Source organism: Typopeltis vanoorti, chromosome 10 (assembly GCF_054136105.1).
Source record: "Typopeltis vanoorti isolate ZY-2024b chromosome 10, IOZ_Tvanoo_1.0, whole genome shotgun sequence".
NCBI lineage: Eukaryota > Metazoa > Arthropoda > Arachnida > Uropygi > Thelyphonidae > Typopeltis > Typopeltis vanoorti.
In genome coordinates this window covers 98,441,636-98,461,151 of record NC_143558.1, presented here as the reverse complement: position 1 = coordinate 98,461,151, position 19,516 = coordinate 98,441,636, and the positions used below count along the sequence as shown (strand labels likewise).

At 34.1% G+C, this 19,516-nt stretch overlaps 1 protein-coding gene across 1 annotated transcript in view; it reads left to right on the top strand.

Moving 5' to 3' along the window:
- Positions 1 to 16,758, top strand: part of Marf (Mitochondrial assembly regulatory factor) — a 373,692-nt gene extending 356,934 nt beyond the window's left edge. The window contains exons 16-17 of the mRNA XM_090399591.1: positions 2,920 to 3,054; positions 16,210 to 16,758. Of these exons, the coding sequence (XP_090255717.1) occupies positions 2,920 to 3,054; positions 16,210 to 16,279 (205 nt within the window). The 3' untranslated portion in view covers positions 16,280 to 16,758. The remainder of the gene's footprint in view (positions 1 to 2,919; positions 3,055 to 16,209) is intronic.
- Positions 16,759 to 19,516: the final 2,758 nt, after the last annotated feature.

Below are 19,516 nucleotides of genomic sequence, written 5' to 3'. Positions count from 1 at the left end.
ATTTAACTCATACCTGTTTTCCTTTTGGGGAGAAAAAAAACATTATGCACAACTATTCTTGAGTAAAATATTACTTCTTTTATGTCTTCTTTAACATATCAGTCCTCTTTTCTAATTCCTTGGAATGCAAAGATAATTTTAAAGTTCCCTTTTATTTCTTGTGGAAACTTCTTCTGTATCATTGAGCATAAAAAGTTCATCACTTTTTGAGTTTACAGTATTTACCTAGTATAAGTTTGCTGCTTAACTTTTCAAAAGGAACTGTCTGTTGCTTTGAGGAAAACTATGTAATTCCTCTTGTAATTTTTTTTTATCCATGCTCCAACTGGCTTCCTTTAAAAGAAATATATCCATTAATTTTGGTATAACTCTTTGTTTCCTTCATAACACTGTTTTCTTAAGAAATATCCTTTCCTTTAAAATATATTTCTCCTCTAAACCTCCAACGTTTTGGAACCTATTCTGTTCTAATCAATACGTGTTTAAATTTCTCTTTCACTATGTCATTCTGTTTGGAAATACAAACTTGTCACAAGTGTACTGTTGCGAGGAGTGTTAAATAAAATGGTGGTGATGCAAAAGTAAATTTATTGCTTGTTATAAACTAAGTCATAGGTCTTTATTAACATGAAAATTTCATCTGAAGTTTAATATTTTCTTCTCTCAAGTTTGTTTTTTAAGTTACATAATTAAAACTAAATTCCAGGCAAAACGTTTTTACTATAAATATCACAATTGAAACAGTTTGTGACAGGTGGTAATAACTATACAAAGATATTGTTTCTAATTACAAGAAATAATGCATTATCATTTTACATTAAGTGAAATGTTCACATATATAATAAAACTAAAAGTTATCCTTTCCCTTTTGTTTATTTATTTATTCAAAATCAACCATCACTAAAAATTTAAAAAAAGTAAAATAATCTTATACTTATCTTAATTTGATATCACTATATAATGATAATTATATCACTAAATAGCAGATATCCTACAGAACTGTGATGTTTTTTGAATTTCTGGAACATATTTCATAGAACAGAAGTAGCAAAAAGAACTTAGATTTAAAGGTTTGACCTGTGGACTGTGAATGGATGCTGACCAGAGGCTTGTTCATGTTTACAAGCTTAGAGGAAAGCAAAGAAAATGAATTCATTTCAACACCCATGAAACTGCTTATCAAAAAGGCTTAAAGGAAAAACATGTATAGGAAATTTATTGGAGTAGGTCTATGAGAGAGGATGCCATCTAGGTACTGAATCACCCCCTCTTCTGAATAGTATCAACCGATTTAGAAAGGTCATCAAGGACAGCAAATATACATTTATATATACTTTTACTAGAGGATGTGTTTTCCTAATTGTACTTCTTCAAGGTTAAAGTTGAAAAATTATCAACATTCTCTGTATTCTTTAACTGCTTTGTAAGGAATACAGATAAAAACTGACAATGGACAATCCTTATATTCTTCTATTAGGTATCCAACTATATATTGAATGAATAAGTATTGTTTGCAATTGGGGCTTAGCTGACAAAATTTTATTTTGTACTTATCAAACCACACCTTGCCATCCTGGTTGGCAAGCACATGACTTATATACCAACTGACAGGCTTTGCTTTGGTGTTCATGGGTATAGATGTTTTTTGGTGTCTTTAGGTAGTAAATAAATGTCACCAGATATCAGACAACACCTTGCTTATTAGTGCCTGAAGTGATTTGAAGAGTTTCATGTTTAATTCCTAGAGCAGAGTTTTCAGATTATCTCACTTCTAGCCTACCCATGGTAGCATTACTAATGTATCACAGACTAAAGTGCGCCTTTCATGGGTGGGATTCACATATTAAAAGAAAGCCAATAAATTCATCTGAATGTGGCTGGCTTTCTTAATATTAAAAATAAATGTACATAAAATGGCTCCAGAAATAGTAAAAGCACACCACTTCAGACTTAATGGTACATAGAATTACATTACAGATTTGAAGTTTAAAACAGAATATTACATCAAGACTTGTGGAAATGTATCAATTATTATGTATGTCAGCAATTTTGCTAGTAAATTCCTTGTCACAAATGTCATAGTCCCCAGTGATGACACTTGGATATTTAAAATCATACTGTTATTCTCACTTGCATATTTTATATTCCAATATGAATATAAAATATGAAGAATTATTCTGTACCAAATTAAATGGGTTTTATTCTAAATGGTGCTTCTTACTAGATACTTTCAGAAGACTTTATTTCTGGCTTATTTAATTATGTGGCTAGTTTCTCAATATTAAAACTAAATGTATATAAAATATGTTCAGACTTAATGGTACATGGAATCGCATCTCAGATGTGAAGAGTCATTTACATCATACGATAGATAGAATATTTACATCATATGATAGATAGAATATTTACATCAGAACTTGTCGGGAATGTATCAGTTGTTATGCACGTGTTTGCAACATTACTAATGAATCCCTTGTCTCAATTTAGTTATATTTAAAATAAGAAAGGTGTATGTACAAAAGCTATTAACATTGGGATCCAATTTGAATATTAATTAGATAGGTTTTTACTAAATGATGGTTATTGTTATATGCTTTCAGAAGACTATTTCCAGTGCAATTATGCTGTCTTCATCCCAACCCCTTTAAAGATATCTGGTTTTGTTTTTTTGTTTTTTCTCTTCCCTATTCTTTTTTTCTTCTCCTACTTTCATTGTCTCTTTATTTCACATACTCTGCATACTTGAATATTTTGAATGTAATTTTTAATGTTGCATTTTTTAGCAGACAGCATATCTTGTATACTGAAGAATCAAGAGAATTACTACTCTTAATAAAAAAAATAAATAGAAACCTATTTAAAAAAGTATTTTATTATTGCTCTTGTTAATAAAACATTTGCCAATTTCTTTATTTACAGGGAGTTATCCAGCACCTTTGCTCGCCTGTGTCGCCATGTTGATGAAGTAGTATTGGATATGCAAGCAGAACTGAAATATTTAGATCAAGATATTGAGAAGTTAGATGCATCAAGTGTGGCAGCTAGAATATTAAGGTACTGTATATCTGATTTTAAGTTTCCCTACATGCAATTCATTTATCTCTTTTTTTTTAATATATGATATTGTTTAGATATTCAATTACTGTATTTGCCGGCGTATAAGACACACTTTTTTTCTTTGAAAATAGGTCTGAAAAACAGGGTGCGTCTTATATGCCAATACTCAGTTTTTATTATGTACTTTCATTTCTGGAAATTTTCTCTTCTGAGTTACGCAATTTTTTTCTTGCTTCCTTGCAGTGTGTGAGAGCATTCCAGTTACGTAGAGTTCAGTGGATGTACATGCACTGTCATCGACGATCACAGCTGTTAAATCACAAATATGCCATTAAATTTTCTCTAAATTTCTTGGCAAATTATGGCTGAAAAACATCGTCATTGCTACAATATTGCATACAAGCTATGTTGCGTATGCTAAAGAACATGGAAACAGGGCTGCAGAGAGGCATTTTGGGCCACCCCAACTGAGAAAATGATAAGAACTTGGTGGAATCAGGAAGAGGATCTAAAAAAAAAAGCAACTCACAGTAAACATAACTTATGAAGTGGAACTGCAAAAATGGCCAGAACTGAATACTTGGATTTTAGACCACAGAAAAGTGGGACTTTCAGTGTCTACAAAATGATTATTCATCAAGCGAAAGCAACAGCCACTAACAGAGGGATCACCAACTTTACTGGATCAACATCATGGTGTTCAAGATTCATGTAGAGAAACCAGCTATGTATCCAGACTAAAACAAAAATATCACAAAAGATGCCAGCTGAATATGAAGAAAAAATTATTGAATTTCATTATGTAAATTCATTATAATATTCAGTGATAAAGTTTTTTCCTTAAAAATGTGTACAAAAAAGGGGTGCATCTTATAGGCCGGTGCATCTTATATGCCGGCAAATATGGTAAGTACTTTTGGCCATAAGGTCTATACGGAGGAAAATTACAGCCTTATTTGTACACTGAAAGTTTATTTTTCACTTGGTTAGAGTATAATAAAATTAGTTTAATCCTTTATCCAAGTGTGGGCAAACAAAGTTTGCTCCTGAAAGTATCTTAAGGACTGGGGTAAGGTGGTACAACATCAAGGCGCAAACTTTGTTTGCTCACACTTGGATAAAGGATTAAACTAATTTTATTATTTGTACACTGTTCTGTGCATATTATTTGATTTGTATGACAGGTTGAATGCTTCCAGTAGCTATTTTGAGGTCTGCAATGTTTTTATCCAGAAAATATGCATATTATTCTGTTTTGTCTTGCTCCTCCAATTCAAATTAACCAAAATTCTTAGCAAATAAGTCAGCAGGTGCCTTGAAAGAATACACAGAAAAATGTACGAAAGCTGAGATAATATGTGAAAGTAGTTAAAGTCATGGGAACACTTTGGGAAGAATATAGAGATAAATATTATGAATATGGCAAGATGTTCTGGAGCTATGGAAAAGACTTTGAAATGGAGGAGTCAGAGAGATGGTAAAGGTGACAAAAACTGAATATACAAGTACAAGTATCCCAAATTACAACCTAGGACTTCTACAAATGCCCATAGAAGGGTCATCACCTAGATAGGGCTCTAGAATCATAGCTGTATGTTTCGTTCAGTATTGTGTTGCCTTTGTATGTGTTACAATTGTTAGTTGTAGTCCCTGAAGTTGTTTCGATGACAAAATATTGGAAGCATTAAAAATAGTTTTTAATTTTTTCCAATGCTGTCAATACTCCATTAAACTTCGAATATGATATCCTCCCAGCACTTAAGCCTTAAGAGGTATTGATCTGGTTGAATCTCTTAACAAACTTCTCCATCATATCTTCTCTTTTCCTCCTGTCTGCCAAACTCTGTAATTCACATTCCCTCAACTGCTCTGCATAATCAACACTTCAAAGTTCTGACATCACTTTGGTCATTCATCTTTGAATCCTCTCTAGTTTAGAATTACATAGAAATAACATTACATAATTACAACATAATAACATAATTATAAAGAAATAACATAAAGTGCTCAAGAATTGCTTGGTACAATTTGAAATTGATTCTTTCGTACACAATACCCAGCCTACCTGGGACGCTCTGCAGTCATACAAGCCCATACCATGACAGAGGTTGCAAATTTCACTGAACATTTCATACATTCTTTATCAAATACTTCTTTCTTAAGACAGCAAACACATATCCCTTGATGACCATGGGGACAGACAAAACATACTTTCATCATTAAAAAGTACCTTTTTCCAGTCCTCTTTACCCAACAACAGTCTGCTTACACCACTGCACTCTAGCTGCCTTTTGCTTGGAATTCGTAAGCGGCTTCGTGTTAGGCACACGTGATTTAAAACTCAATTCATAAAGTCATCTCAACGTCATAGATTTAGACACGTTCACATATAGCTCTTTCCATCTCCTGTGAAAATACCTTACACTGCAGAAACGTTTTTTCTTCACAATATTCTTCAATCTCCTCTCATATCTTGTAGTTATTACCTTTCAACCGCTATTGCAGTGATTATTTTTAAAACTCCAGTTATTAAAATACTTTGTGTAGAGACACCATACAAAACTTCTTAGCTTCTGATATGTCACTCATTTGACCCATATTTAGCAAATGATTAACATGCAAAATGTTACTCACACATGAGCCATGAAATATATGCTATTTCTGTGCTATCTTCATAACCAGTCAGAAAAATTTTGAATATTCTAATATTTTGAACCACATTAAAAATTATTGTAAATTTATGAATATTTTCAAATAACAGTTGTCTTATAATTTAAATTACAATTTTTATGTGTTTACATGGTTATATAATCTACAAAGTACATAAATTTAGATGATGCTAATTCCTATTTGGTAATACAGTAGACTCTCGACTATCCGGCCTGATGTGGCAGAACGTCAGGCCAGATAACACACAAAAGCCGGATAGGCCAGAGTTCTAGGCCTACCTTTTCACACAAATGTGAAAAGATAGGCCTAAGATGAAAGAGTCAAAACCTTATAGTTTTTAGTCTTTGAAAAAGTCCTTGATAGATGACTGCTTCACCCTTTTAGCCCTCTTCCGCGACACAATGTCCCTTCACTTATGCAAGCAGATGATATCGGCTGGCGTCGCTTCCTCTTCCTCACTAATGTACTGCACCGCTGCCTCAATCGTCTTGAACCCTTCCAAATGTGGGATGGATGAGATTTTGCCTGTCATCTAAGGATGCCTCTGCCTCCTCCTCTTCTTCTCCCTGTGTCACCATTTCCACAATATCATTATCAGTTATTTCATCAACTTTGTTGTTTGACATCCATTTGTAATGTCCTCTGCATTGACATCGTCACAGCTCGCTACATTTTTGAGTAACGAAACAAGTTTATCGTTTTCATTTTCCACTTCGATTTCACACACGGGTTCAAGGTTGAAATGTCCACCTTCATAGTCCAAAAGAATTTTCCAATACTTTACAAGTGATATGTTTTGAATCTCTTTACTAACAATTTACTAACATAACCAGGAACAGTGGCAAATATATTCCACACTTGTGGACATCCAACACATAACTGACGAAGCGGGGAAATCCGCACTTTGCATGTCTCAACTTGCATGTCTACAATCCTCCACGGCACGTAGGAGGATTGTAACAGACGCCCGCTTGCAACGCCTTGGAAAAGTAAATTACAGTACGTATTCCTCATTTTATTATGGAGAATTACTGTATTATTATAATTCTCCGCGATAAAATCCGGGCTCCGGATAGTACGGAGGCCAGATAGTCAAGTCTACTGTAATTATTTTTAATGCAATAAATTAGAATTGCAAATCATTCAACACTTTAGAGGTGTACAACAGGCTGAGAAGGTATCTTAGAGCATCAAATTTCTGATATATACCCTCGTGGGGTGTACAAGATATGATAGTACTACATGAAAAATTACATCGTTACAAACTTCCTATCTACAATTTTCCTCCAAATTAGTCTGTTACCTGTCAAGACTCCAACATTATTAGATCTAATATTCCTATCTTCTAAGGCACTTTTTACTGTATCAATCCATCTATATCTTGGTCTTCCTCTGGGTATTTTCCTGCCAACCTGACAGAGAACACTTGTTTTGCTAATCTTTCCTCTCCCATTCTGTTTAAGTGACCATGCCACCTGAAATTAGCTCCGCTAACGCATTCCTGGATACTGACACTGTCACGATCTTTCCTAATATCCTCGTTTTTAATATGATATTGCCATTGATGCCATCTGTTCACACCCCTAATCTTTCTCAGGACTCTCATATCTGCAGTCTCTAGTCAAGTGTTTTACTTCTAACCTAGCTCTCAGATCCATCAGTTAAAATTGGCAAGTATACAGCTAATTTAGCATTTTGACTAATTTCTCTCTTAATCCATATAAATTTATTCCGTTGATTTCCTACCATACCAGCTTTGTTGATTCTGTTGTCTATTTCCATATTTAATTTACCATCTTCACTAAAAATCGTGCCTAAGTAGCTGAAATATTTCACTTGTTCAATAGGTTCTCCATTCACAGTGCTGTTGATATTTTCAATGCTTCTGCCTATTTTCATTGTCTTGTTATTGCTTACCTTCATACCATATCTATTACAACAGCTATTCACTTTAGTCAGGGAATCTTGTAGCATATTTGTTTAGAAGTATAACTTCATAAAAGCAAAGAGCTGAGATTAACATCTCCAATTTTGATATCAGGTTTAATACCACTTTCCTTCATAATGTGATCCATACAGATAATCAATAACAGAGGGGATTATTTATATCCTTGTCTGACACCAATTTTAACATTTAACTACCTTCCTATACTTCCTTCAATTCTAACTGCCGACTTACAACTCAAATAAAGACTAAATATTGCTTGATATAATGCCCCATTGACAACATATAACTGTAGTGTTTCGAATAGCCTCTCTCTTTGCACCTTGTCATATGCCTTTTCCAGATCTACAAAACTTAAATACAAATCTTTGTTATATTCCCATTATTTCTCAACTATCTGTCATAAAGTGAAAATCTGATCCTGACAGCCTTTATTTGACCTGAATCCAGCTTGTTCTTCACCAAGCTTCTCTTCCACAATCCTTCTCAACCATTTCTCAAGTATACTTGCATATATCTTACCAGGAATACTCAGTAGAGAAATACCTCTGTAATTCTCACATTCAGTTTTTATTTCCCTTTTTATATGTACTATGAGAGCCCTACTTCAATAATCCAGAATTCATCCCTCTGTCCAGGACTTCTGAACTATGCAGTGCAGCCACTGTAAGACTTTTATACCTTCATACTTAAGCATTTCTGGTCAAATATCATCTACTCCTGCTGCCTTTCCACATTTCCGGCTTTTGATGGCTTTTTCTACTTCAAGTATGGATATGTGTTCCTGATTGCATGCCTGGGCATTGTTTTTTATCACTGTGCTGTCATCACTTTGTTTCATTTAGCAATTTTGCGAAGTATTTATCCCATACTTCAAGGATATCTTTTTCTCCAGTATTCAGGTCACTTTTATCATCTCTAATAATTCCTTTTACAGCACTCTTTCCTCCATTTCTGAGCTTCTTCAACAAACTAGAATATCTTGCCACCTTCTTGATATTTATTTTCTATGTTCTTACTAAAGTCCTCCCATTACTATTGTTTATCTTTCTTTCATTTGTCTCTGTATTCTCTAAGAGTATATGCTTACTTATTTGCCAGGAACTTTTGATTTGTTTCTTCTTTTCCTTTAGTGCCTCTTTAACTTCTTGTGTCCACTACGAAGTTCTTATTTTTCTATCCTTACAGACAACCTCACCACATGCCTCTCTGGCTGAATCAATCAGTGTTTTCTTCAGGCTTGCCACTTATTCTCCAAGGTTTGGTTCCTGTTCTCAAGCTCTTTCATTTTTTTCTTCGATCATGTTTGTGTATTGTAGTCTACAGTTCACATCTGAGAGCTGCTCAACTTTTATTCATTTTATAACTTTCTTACATGTTTTTCTTTTCAATATGAAATTCAATTTTATCCTGCTTAAAACTAAAAGGTGATCACTTCCAATTTCTAATCCTCTGTACACTCTGGTGTCCTTCACCAGGGAGAAAAAATCACTGTCAACAATAACGTAGTCAATGAGACTTTCCTTATTCCTTCTCTCTTCTTTCCATGTGAATTTGTGCACATTTTTTTATGTTGGAACATTGTGTTAGTAATAACCAGTCCAGAAATTCAACAGGTATTTGCCATTATTATTAGCTTTGCTCTCTTTTCTCCAAATTTTCCCAAAACTGGATATCTGGTAATCATATCCTACTCGACTGTTTAGTTCTCCAACAAACGCCAACTTTTCATTTTTCCTTATGTCAGTTGCTTTCTCTAAAGCCTCAAAAAAATCCTCCACTTCTACCTTAGTAGAACCTTCTTTGGGACCATAGGCACAAATAAGTCTCATTGTTCAGTTCCCCATTCTCATATTTGCCCACATCACTCAACTTGAGACTGAGAGTATATTAGAGCAATTTATAGAAAATTGTTGCGGAAGGGAGGGATTAAGTGGAATAGTATCATGCTGCATACTAAGGTCAAGGGGATCTATCATTTAGGAGTTGAAATGGATGAGTAACATCGCTATGTAGAACCACAGCAAAAAAGAAAATGTTATTTAGGGTTTATCAGGCAAAGGCATAATCACATTATGTGAGGAGATTAGCTTTGCTGGCTAAAGGAAATCCCAGAGTTCTTTCACTACATGTTGAGGAAGAATGAAATTGAAAAATAACATTCCTGATGTTGCAGGCAAGTTACAGAGGCAAAAGAAGCAGTTAAATTACTAAACGGTCAGTTTACAAATGTGTGTACCATCGAGGTGGAAATAAGGCAGTGACTATTATGACAGAGATCAGTTATGAAAATACAGGTAAATGAAATGGAGGTATAAATTATTGATATCACTATCAAAATGATTACTATCTTTTGGGTAAGTTAGTTAGGAGCAAAATTCAGGAATGGGCAGAGGATACGATACTTTTATAGTGAGTATGGAGTTGTGAAGGACATATTGCCTTCATTTTTTTTTTTTACACAAAAATTCTTCTTATGAAGAATTTATGAATTCTTATAAAAACAACCTGTTGTTTACATCACACCAAAACATGGTGTGAATGTCAATTTAAGGAGGTCTGTGAGATTCTTATCAATCACCCTAATCTTAACAATAATGATGGTCTAAAAATCCCAAACATATGGAAGGCACATATTCTACCCACTTAACCTTTCTCCCTAAGAGTTAATTTTAAATAGAACCATAGGTAATCCAGGATCCTAAATCTAAAATAACAATTGTCATGTTAAATTAGGACATCATATTCACTTTAACAAAACTACAATGGTATCTCGCTAATCCGAACCTCTTTAGTCTGAACCCTCCAGTAATCCAAACTGGGTTTGAAAGAAAAAAAATTTTATTTATTACGTATTATTATTTTGTATACTGTTAATAATTAAGGATGCAGCATTCTCAGTTGCTGCTGCTTGGGAAGCCGTCGAACTTGAGGCAATTCGAACGTCATGGAAAAAACTGTGGCCTTCTAGAATTTACCAAGATAACTACAGTGATACACAAAAAGAGGAAATTCAAAACGTGCATAATTTGGTTAAAAATATAAATCCAGATGTTGAAATTTCACAAACAGGTGTTATGGAATGGATTACAGGTAGAACCGAAAGTGAATTCGAAATCAAATCAGATGCTGAAATTATAAATATAAATATGACACTACAGAATGAATTAGAAGACGATGCTGACGATAAACAACCAGAAGAAAAAAAAAGTAAACCATGAAGAAGCAGTTGACAATTTTAATAAGTGTATAGAATGGGCTTAGCAGAATGATACGCCATTCCACAAAATTTTATTGCTAATGCAACTCTGAGAAGAAGCATTTGAAAAAAGTTTAGCTTCCAAGAGGCAAAAGAAAATCAGTGACTTTTTTACAAAGAAATAAAACTTTTTTTGTGATATTTTGTGAAACTTTTTTTTGTGTTGTGTACAAGAAAGTGCTATTTCTTACACAAATTAAGTTATGTACTGAACTATGCAATTTTATTAAATCAGAATCCTCAACAATACAGGTACATGCAAACTAAATTTTTACTGAAATAAACTTGTGTACTGTATTATTTTTTAAGTTTTACATTACAGTACAGATACTTCATTTATTTACAGAATTAAATTGATGTACCATTAGAATCTGATTATTTTTGTCTTAAATGCTAGTTAGTGTTGTCTCTTGGGGGGAAATTCACTAATACGAACTTTTCGCTAATCCGAACGATCATGGTTTTTATTTGTTCGGATTAACGAGATACCACTGTATTTATATGAAACAATGTTTCTCTGATGTTACCTTAAATAGAATATAGCTTTGGTGTAGTTAATTTATTTTATTTCATTTGCACTAGAGGTCAGGCCAGTAGAATAACTACTGATCAAATCATCGTCTCTTCAGCATACTATGTGAAATGTAATTTAGCTTATCTTTGTATATATATGTGTATACTCCAGATGATGACCGTAATATGAAGGTCAAAACATCAGGAAATTAAAATAATTATTTATAACACAGTTGTAGAGTCCATAATTTGTGTAAAATGAATGCTGATTACCATGTAACACTAAAGGAAAAGATATTGCCTTAGTGATTTACTCACTTCTGATAGCCAAGCTGTATAAAGGAAATACTATGATACTGCAAGACTTTCCAGAGGCATTTAAATAGATACCACATATCAACCCTGCCTTCATTTTCCTGTGTCCTTCAGCATTACAACATTGAGTGGGAAGATATCCAGGATTTCTAGCTCTGTCCATGGTCTGACAGCTGTTTCCACTCTCCATATCTGAATACTTGTTGTGATTGTGTTATAGAAATCACCCATGCTCAAATTAAGATTTTCACCCCCCCCTCATCCATTAAAATTTCTTGCCATGATTTTCCAAGAAGTGTTCTTTCAAGGCAGTCAAAAAACATTACACGTGGCACGAGACAAACACTAACACATTTGGAGTGTATATTGAATCCTGCAACATTTTTTTATGTGACTCTCACCTGCAAAAATCTTCAGTAAACCTGTGTAATTAATACTGCAGATAGTGGGCTAAGGATTTTTTTTTTTTTTTTAATTTTATATAGTCCAAACATGGAACTTTTCAAGCCCAGTCAGGCCTCTGTTAAGCAGAGCACTGGTCTTACACTGGATGATGAAATTCATTCCCCACCTGAGCACAATCACAAATACCCATGTCCACAACTGGCTTCAAATGTGCTGCCTGTTGGTTGGACAGCAAATATATATTTACCAAGTCAGCCAAAGAAAGAAGTTTGCAGTGTTAATGGTTGTTATGCAGTAGTGCCATCTGAGAGAGAGATGAGAGTGCAAATGGACAGAAATTACATCTCATTGCCCTTTTTTTATTCCAACTTTTACATAAATGACCAAGGCAAATCACCTCTGACTATCAGGAACAATGCACTGCATGTCATCTGTGACCTTCCACTCCATCACTTCATCAGAAGAATCTTAAACAACCTTGATGTGCTTTAGTTCAAGCGATGTGCTCTTGAACTGAAACCTGCCATTTATAATATACTCAATTACCTTCTACTCCATGACATGGGAGCATGCCTACATTCAGCCATTCCAAAAGGAGGATAAAAATGTCTGCTATCAAACTGCTGATGTATTGCTCTCATCTTGGTACTGTCTAAAGTATTGGAGAACGTCATCAGCAGCCAACTTCATTATCTGGACAACTTTCACCTAATCATTGGCCACGGCTTTTGATTTCACCAAAGTAGATCTGTTGCAAGATCCACAGCATTTTCACCAATATTACTGTTGAACTCATACCCAGAAAGATTTAGAGGAACCTGCACTGTTACTCTTCCATTACTGAGACCTAGCATATAGGATTGCTAAGCAAATTGCCATCATATGGATTTGTCTTCCACCCTTTATAATTGGGTTGCCAGTTTTCAATTTGATCATTTACTGCACATAATGGATGATGGTGTTCTCTCTCTCTTTTCAGATTTCTCTACTGATGCAGATATTCCAAATGGCTCTGTTATATCTTCTACTTATTAAACTCAGCTACCATCCACACCACAGCATTGAAGCAAGTCCGTATTCATCCCAAAAGGAGGAGTAAATGTTTACCATCAAACTTCTAATATGACAAACCTTGCAGTGCTCAAACATCTCTATCTCAAGGTTATCTGCATTGTTAATCTTGAAGTTGCATTTAAGGCATCTGCACTATTATCTATACCATCCTTTGATGAGGTAATGACAACCATAAGTCACCATCAGTGCTTCTAAAACAGGATTTTGAGTGTGTTTTTTTTTCCTTGCAAAATTGACTATTATTTCTCTTTTCTTTGATAACACTCAACATTCAAGACTCTTCTTCTCTTCTCAGATTGACACTTATGCCTAGCCTTTCTTGGCACAAACAGGAAGACTGGGGTATCACTTTTCTTGCATCCTCAGTCTCCAAAAAAACATATCTTCCTTTTCACTCAAGACATCACTTTTCACTTGTCCAGCTACTAACTGTGTACTAATCTAAATCTGCCCAACCTGAGAATGCTGCTCTTCCCCTTTGGGTGGGAACACCAAATACTTATCTAAAAATTCTTGATGCTATCCAGAAGAAAAAGGACAGTTCAGTTAAATGACAATACTTCTCTTTCTCTCCAGCTGCTGTCACAGATAGTTACTTTTCAGCAGAACTGGCAGGCATCTATATGGATCTCAAACATGTGCAACAGTTGCCCAACATAAATTTACAGTTCAAGAAATATGTGCTGTGCACATATTTATTTTGTAGCATAGTGTTGGTAATGAGTATTCTATGTCATGAACAGAAACATAGTAGATATTTAGTATTGTGATTATTATTTTTTTGTTTGCCCTTTTCTCCTCATTTTGCCAGACCATTTCTGTATGTCTAGGCTGTAATTCCTTTCCTGCTTTGCAGTGACTTGAAAAACTTCTCTACTTCTTTCTTAGTAAAACCTTCTGTGGGACCACAGATGCAGATAAGTGTAATCTTCAAATTGCAACTTCACTCTGCTTGAATTCCTGGCTATTCGAGAAGTTTATCATCATTTTAGTGTTGACTACTCTAGCTACTTCTTCCTTTCACTAATCACTATTGCTGGAATATAGCATTTTATAGTTATTATTTAGTAGTATCTATCTTGTTTTTGTTTTCTTTATTTATGTAATAATACCAATTATCTTGAACTGTTACTTCTCTAATTCTTCTGTAAATTCTTATTTTTTTTTCAAGTGCTTATCACCTTGATGGTGCTGCCTGCCTGTAATTCTATAGTGTAGTGCAATTTTTCTCATAGCTGACTTTTCTTATTTGTCCTAGTTCCCTGATGTTAACAGCAGGAACCTTGTTCAACCAGGTGATTCTCTTGCCAACATAACATCTTATCACCATCGTTATTTTCCTTTAAGCTAATACAGAATACTGTTGGTCAGCCAAATTCCCAATTGCCATTTTTCAGTTATCTGAGAACAGGATGTACCATTAGGAAAAGTGGATTGTCATTGAGTCAGAAGCCTTTGTTGGTTCTCTACAATCTTTACATGTCATCTCTTTCCAGTTATCTTGATTTGATCCTTAAGTGATCCCATTCAGTATTCATCTCAATGACAAAACTTTTTTTGCTTTCCAAAATCAACTTTCGTGCGTTTTGGAAGGTGTTCTTTTATGTAACAATATTTTATGTACTTCCACCATGATAGAACTCCACTGCATCTTTTCCAAAAAAGTTTTTGATTATTTGATTGATCACAATCCCATCTGTTGAATTGGACAAGGAAGTCCTTATTCTTTGGCCAGATTACCTTGGGTTGGTGGGAGACATTTAGAGCAATTGCTATAAGATCTTTTATTAACTCATTTCTTAAAACAACTGATTTTTAGCTTAGTTGGTTTAAGGAGATATTAATAAAACATTTTGTAATTTCTAATTCTTAAAATGTATATTTTTTTATACACACATAACAAGAAGTTGTGAGACCTATAAGTACATCAGTGCTGTATGTGTAAGGAAGATATTTGACATTTAATAAGGTATGCTAATTTTTTCTTTTAATTATTATATCTCCATACCAGTAAGAAATCAGACCATGTGTGTATATAAACTTTTTTTGCTCAGAATCACTTGGGAGAAACAGCACCTAAAGTTTGGCAGATTCTTCCTAGAGCATCTTGTATGTGCTTCCTAAGAAATGTGTATTACATCATAACAGACACATAGAGAATGGCAGTTAATGTTAACTGCCTTTGGTATGCAAAAACGAAAATCACAAAGTTACTTTATGCACAAATTATATTTACCTATACTTCAGTATAATAAATTTGTATTTCACTGTATGTGTTTATAAGTACATGCAAGCATCACTGAAAACAAGAATGTAATTTCTTCTCATGTATGATATATATTGTTTTAGATTTTGTTCCTAAATTGTCAAAAGATTGAATTGAGTCCTGTTATTTCTCTCATTAATGCAATGATTATCTCTCTTACGGAATTGTCTTCTGAATGAAAAATTAGATAAATATCCTTCACTCTTCCCTCACCCCCATCTTTTTCAGACATTACATCTGCATGAAAGATGATATTTGTACTGTATTGTGTAGTACTTTGTGTGTCAAGAATCCCTCTCTGTTAAGTAGATGCATAACAGTGAACACATAAGCACTTTAAAAATTGATTATGCAACATTCAATGTTGAGTGCATTGTCTTGGTAATTATTGCATGTAGCAAAATTTATTGCAGACATCTATATAAAACATTAGAGAGATCTCTTCTTGTCATTATGCTATATTTTTATTTCATGTAAATTAATTATATTTACATGATAAAAAATTATCATCAATGATAATTGAGTGATCACGCAATTATCATTGATGATAATTTTTAATGTTAGTAAAAAGTGGTTACCATTTTTTTTTTCTCTCCAGCCGCTGTGAACTTTCATTTTTTTTTTTTAATTATATGTTGCATTTTGTCTTTAATAACATAGTTTAACATTCATTAAAAGGTCACTGTTTTCTATTTGATTTTTCAGAAATAAAGCAGGTTATTTAAACAGTGAATTAGAGACATTCATCCAGCAGTACCTTCAGTATGATGAATAATTTTTCTGGAAGAGGAGAAAAAAAAAACTTGTGCATAATAGATATAATCTGGGAAAATGTCTTATATGTGGACATTTAATTTTATTAATTTTCTTTCTTTTTTTTTTTTTTTTTAGGATGATTTTGTAGTGCATAGAAATGTTTCAATAATGCATTTATAAAAATATACTGAGATGATTTTATAGTAGTGTGTTTATGATTTGAAATAACATACGACTATATATTCCTATCTGGATATCATCTTGCAATACATGAGCCCATTTCATAATAATAATATGCCCCTTTTTGAATAAATCTTGGACCTGTGGCAGTTTTCCTAATGTACTTTAAAAAGAAGTGTAATATTCTTGGGCGGATTGATGCGGATTATTTCTGTTGGTTGTAGATAGTGGAAGAAATGAGGTGTAAATTATGATTTCATGTGATAAAGATAGTTTTTTTAATGTATAAAAAAAAATAAAATGAATATATGACTTAAACTGTTTGTTTTGTTGCTTTTATGTTAGAATTAGTAAATGCAAATATACACTCTAGGATCTTGGTATCAACAAAATTTCTTAATTTTGTCTTAAGATTAAAACATCTAGAACCTTGTTACATAATTATTTCATCTTGTTGATGTTATTTGAAAAATCAGCATAGAAAACGAGATTGTAATACATAATTTTAATTGACAAAACTAAAGCATTAACTAGGAATTTAAAAGGCATACATGCTAAATAATCACATAAATAGTAAGAAGCAAATCATATCCCTGATTCTAGAAGTATGGTCCTTACAACGAAGAAGTTAACAAACAAAAAAATTAAGTCCTGAAGTTTTTGTTTCTGCTGTTATCTGTGCTAGATTTAGTATCCAAGATTGCTTTGCAAAAAAAACTATAATGTGTTAGCTGAAGAGGAGATTACCCAGCATATTCTCAAGTATGTCAGAAGTAGAAGGAAGAAAAAGCAATCCCAAGAAAAATCATATAAAGTAGAACATGCTTGGAGATGCAGAGAGAGTGAAAGATATTACAATAACATCTGCATAAGAAAACAGTATTATCATCATCATCATCAAATTCCTGACATGTACCCTCAAGAGGGGGAGGGTACAGGATATAATAGTATTACATGAAAAATTTACATCGTTCCTAACTTTCTATCTACAATTTTTCTTCAAATCAATCTCTTAATTGTCAAGACTCCAAAATTATCAGATCTTATATTTCTTCTTCTAAGGCATTTTTTACTGTGTCAATCCACCTATATCTTGGTCATCCTCTGGGTCTTTCTCCTGCCAACCTGGCAGAGAACTGTTTTGCTAATCTTTCCTCTCCCATTCTGTTTTGGTAACCATACCGCCTAAGATTAGCTCTGCTAACACATTCCTGAATGCTCACAATGTCAAGTTCTTTCCTAATTTCCTCATTTTTAATATGATATTGCCATTGATGCCATCTGTTCACGCCCCTAATCTTTCTCAGGACTCTCATATATCTTTGGTCAAGTGTTTTATTTCTAACCCAGTTCTCAGATCCATATGTTAAAATTGGTTTCAACACTATCTTGTATACAGCTAATTTAGTGTTTTGACTAATTTCTCTCTTATTCCATATAAATTTATTCAGTTGATTTCTTACCATACCAGCTTTGTTGATTCTGTTGTCTAAAAATTGTGCCTAAGTAGCTGAAATGCTTTACTTGTTCCACAGGTTCTCCTTATTAATATTTTCATTGCTTCTGCCTATTTTCACTGTCTTGTTATTGGTGACCTTCAACACCTATTCAATTTAGTCAGGGAATCTTGCAGACTTATAGCAGATTTATTTAGAAGTACACCCTCTGTCCAAAAAGAAACCGAACGTTTCGAAAATAGAAAAAACTAGTGGTGCCACCTGTTGTATCTTTTTGTTGTCGAAAGCGGCAACCTTCATTAGTGTTGTGTCAATGTCATTTGTTTCATTAGAAGCTGAGTTGTAGTGCCAAGAGTGACAGTGCGTTTTGATGAACTGTTGGAAAATGAGTTTCAAACAGAGAGCTGCGACACAAAAGTCAAACTGCGAAGTTTGACTTTTGTGTTAAACTTGGTAAACGTTTTACCAAGTGTTGTAAAGTGAAAATCTGATCCTGACAGCCTCTATTTGGCCTGAATCCAGCTTGTTTTTCACCAAGCTTCTCTTCCACAATCCTTCTCAACCGTTTCTCAAGTATACTAGCATACATCTTACCATGAACACTCAGTAGAGAAATACCTCTGTAATTCTCACATTCAGTTTTATTTCTCTTTTTGTATATGGGTACTATGAGAGTTCTACTCCAATCATCTGGAATTCATCCCTTTATCCAGGCCTTCTGAACCATGCAGAGCAGCCACTGTAAGTCTTTTATACCCTCATACTTGAGCATTTCTGGTTGAATATCATCTACTCCAGCTGCTTTTTCCACATGTCAGGCTTTTGATGGCTTTTTCTACTTCAAGTATGGATATGTATTCCTGATTGTATGCCTGGTCAGTTTTTTTAATAAGTGACTGTGCTGTCACTAATTGTTTCGTTTAGCAATTTTTCGAAGTAATTATTATTATTATTATTATTGTTCCAGGCAACTCCAAGGAGTCAACAGACTCATTGAGGGAGGCCCTAACATCATGTCAAGAACAACTATTCGACATTCACACAGTATCTATCATTACCTTGCCTTGAACTCATTCACAGTCGTAGCACCCACAACAGACTCTGGAAGCTTATTCCACTCATTCACTACTCTCCAAGTAAAAGACCTAGCTCTAAAACCCTTGTCAACCACGCTCTTGCCCAGCTTCCATTCATGGCCCCTAGTCCTCCCACCATCAGTCATATTTTCAAAAATATCTTCTGGATCAATCTTATAGAAACCCTTCAGTAATTTGAATGTCTCAATCATATCACCCCTCCTTCGCCTATCGACCAATTTCTGCAACCCACAAATCTTCAACCTATTCCCATAAGGTTCATTCCACAGACCTGCTATCATCTTGGTCACTCTTCTCTGGATTCTCTCCACTTCCTCCCCATCACAAAGAAACCCTGGTGCCCATAACTGGGCACAGCAGTCCAGATGGGGTCTTATCAAGGCTCGATACAGAGGAACAACAACTTGTTTGTCTCTGCATGTTAAAGTATTTTTCAGAAGTCAAGTGATTTGGTGAGCTGTTTTAGTCACTTTTGCAATGTGCCCCCTAAACTTCAATTCCCTATCCACCAACACTCCCAAA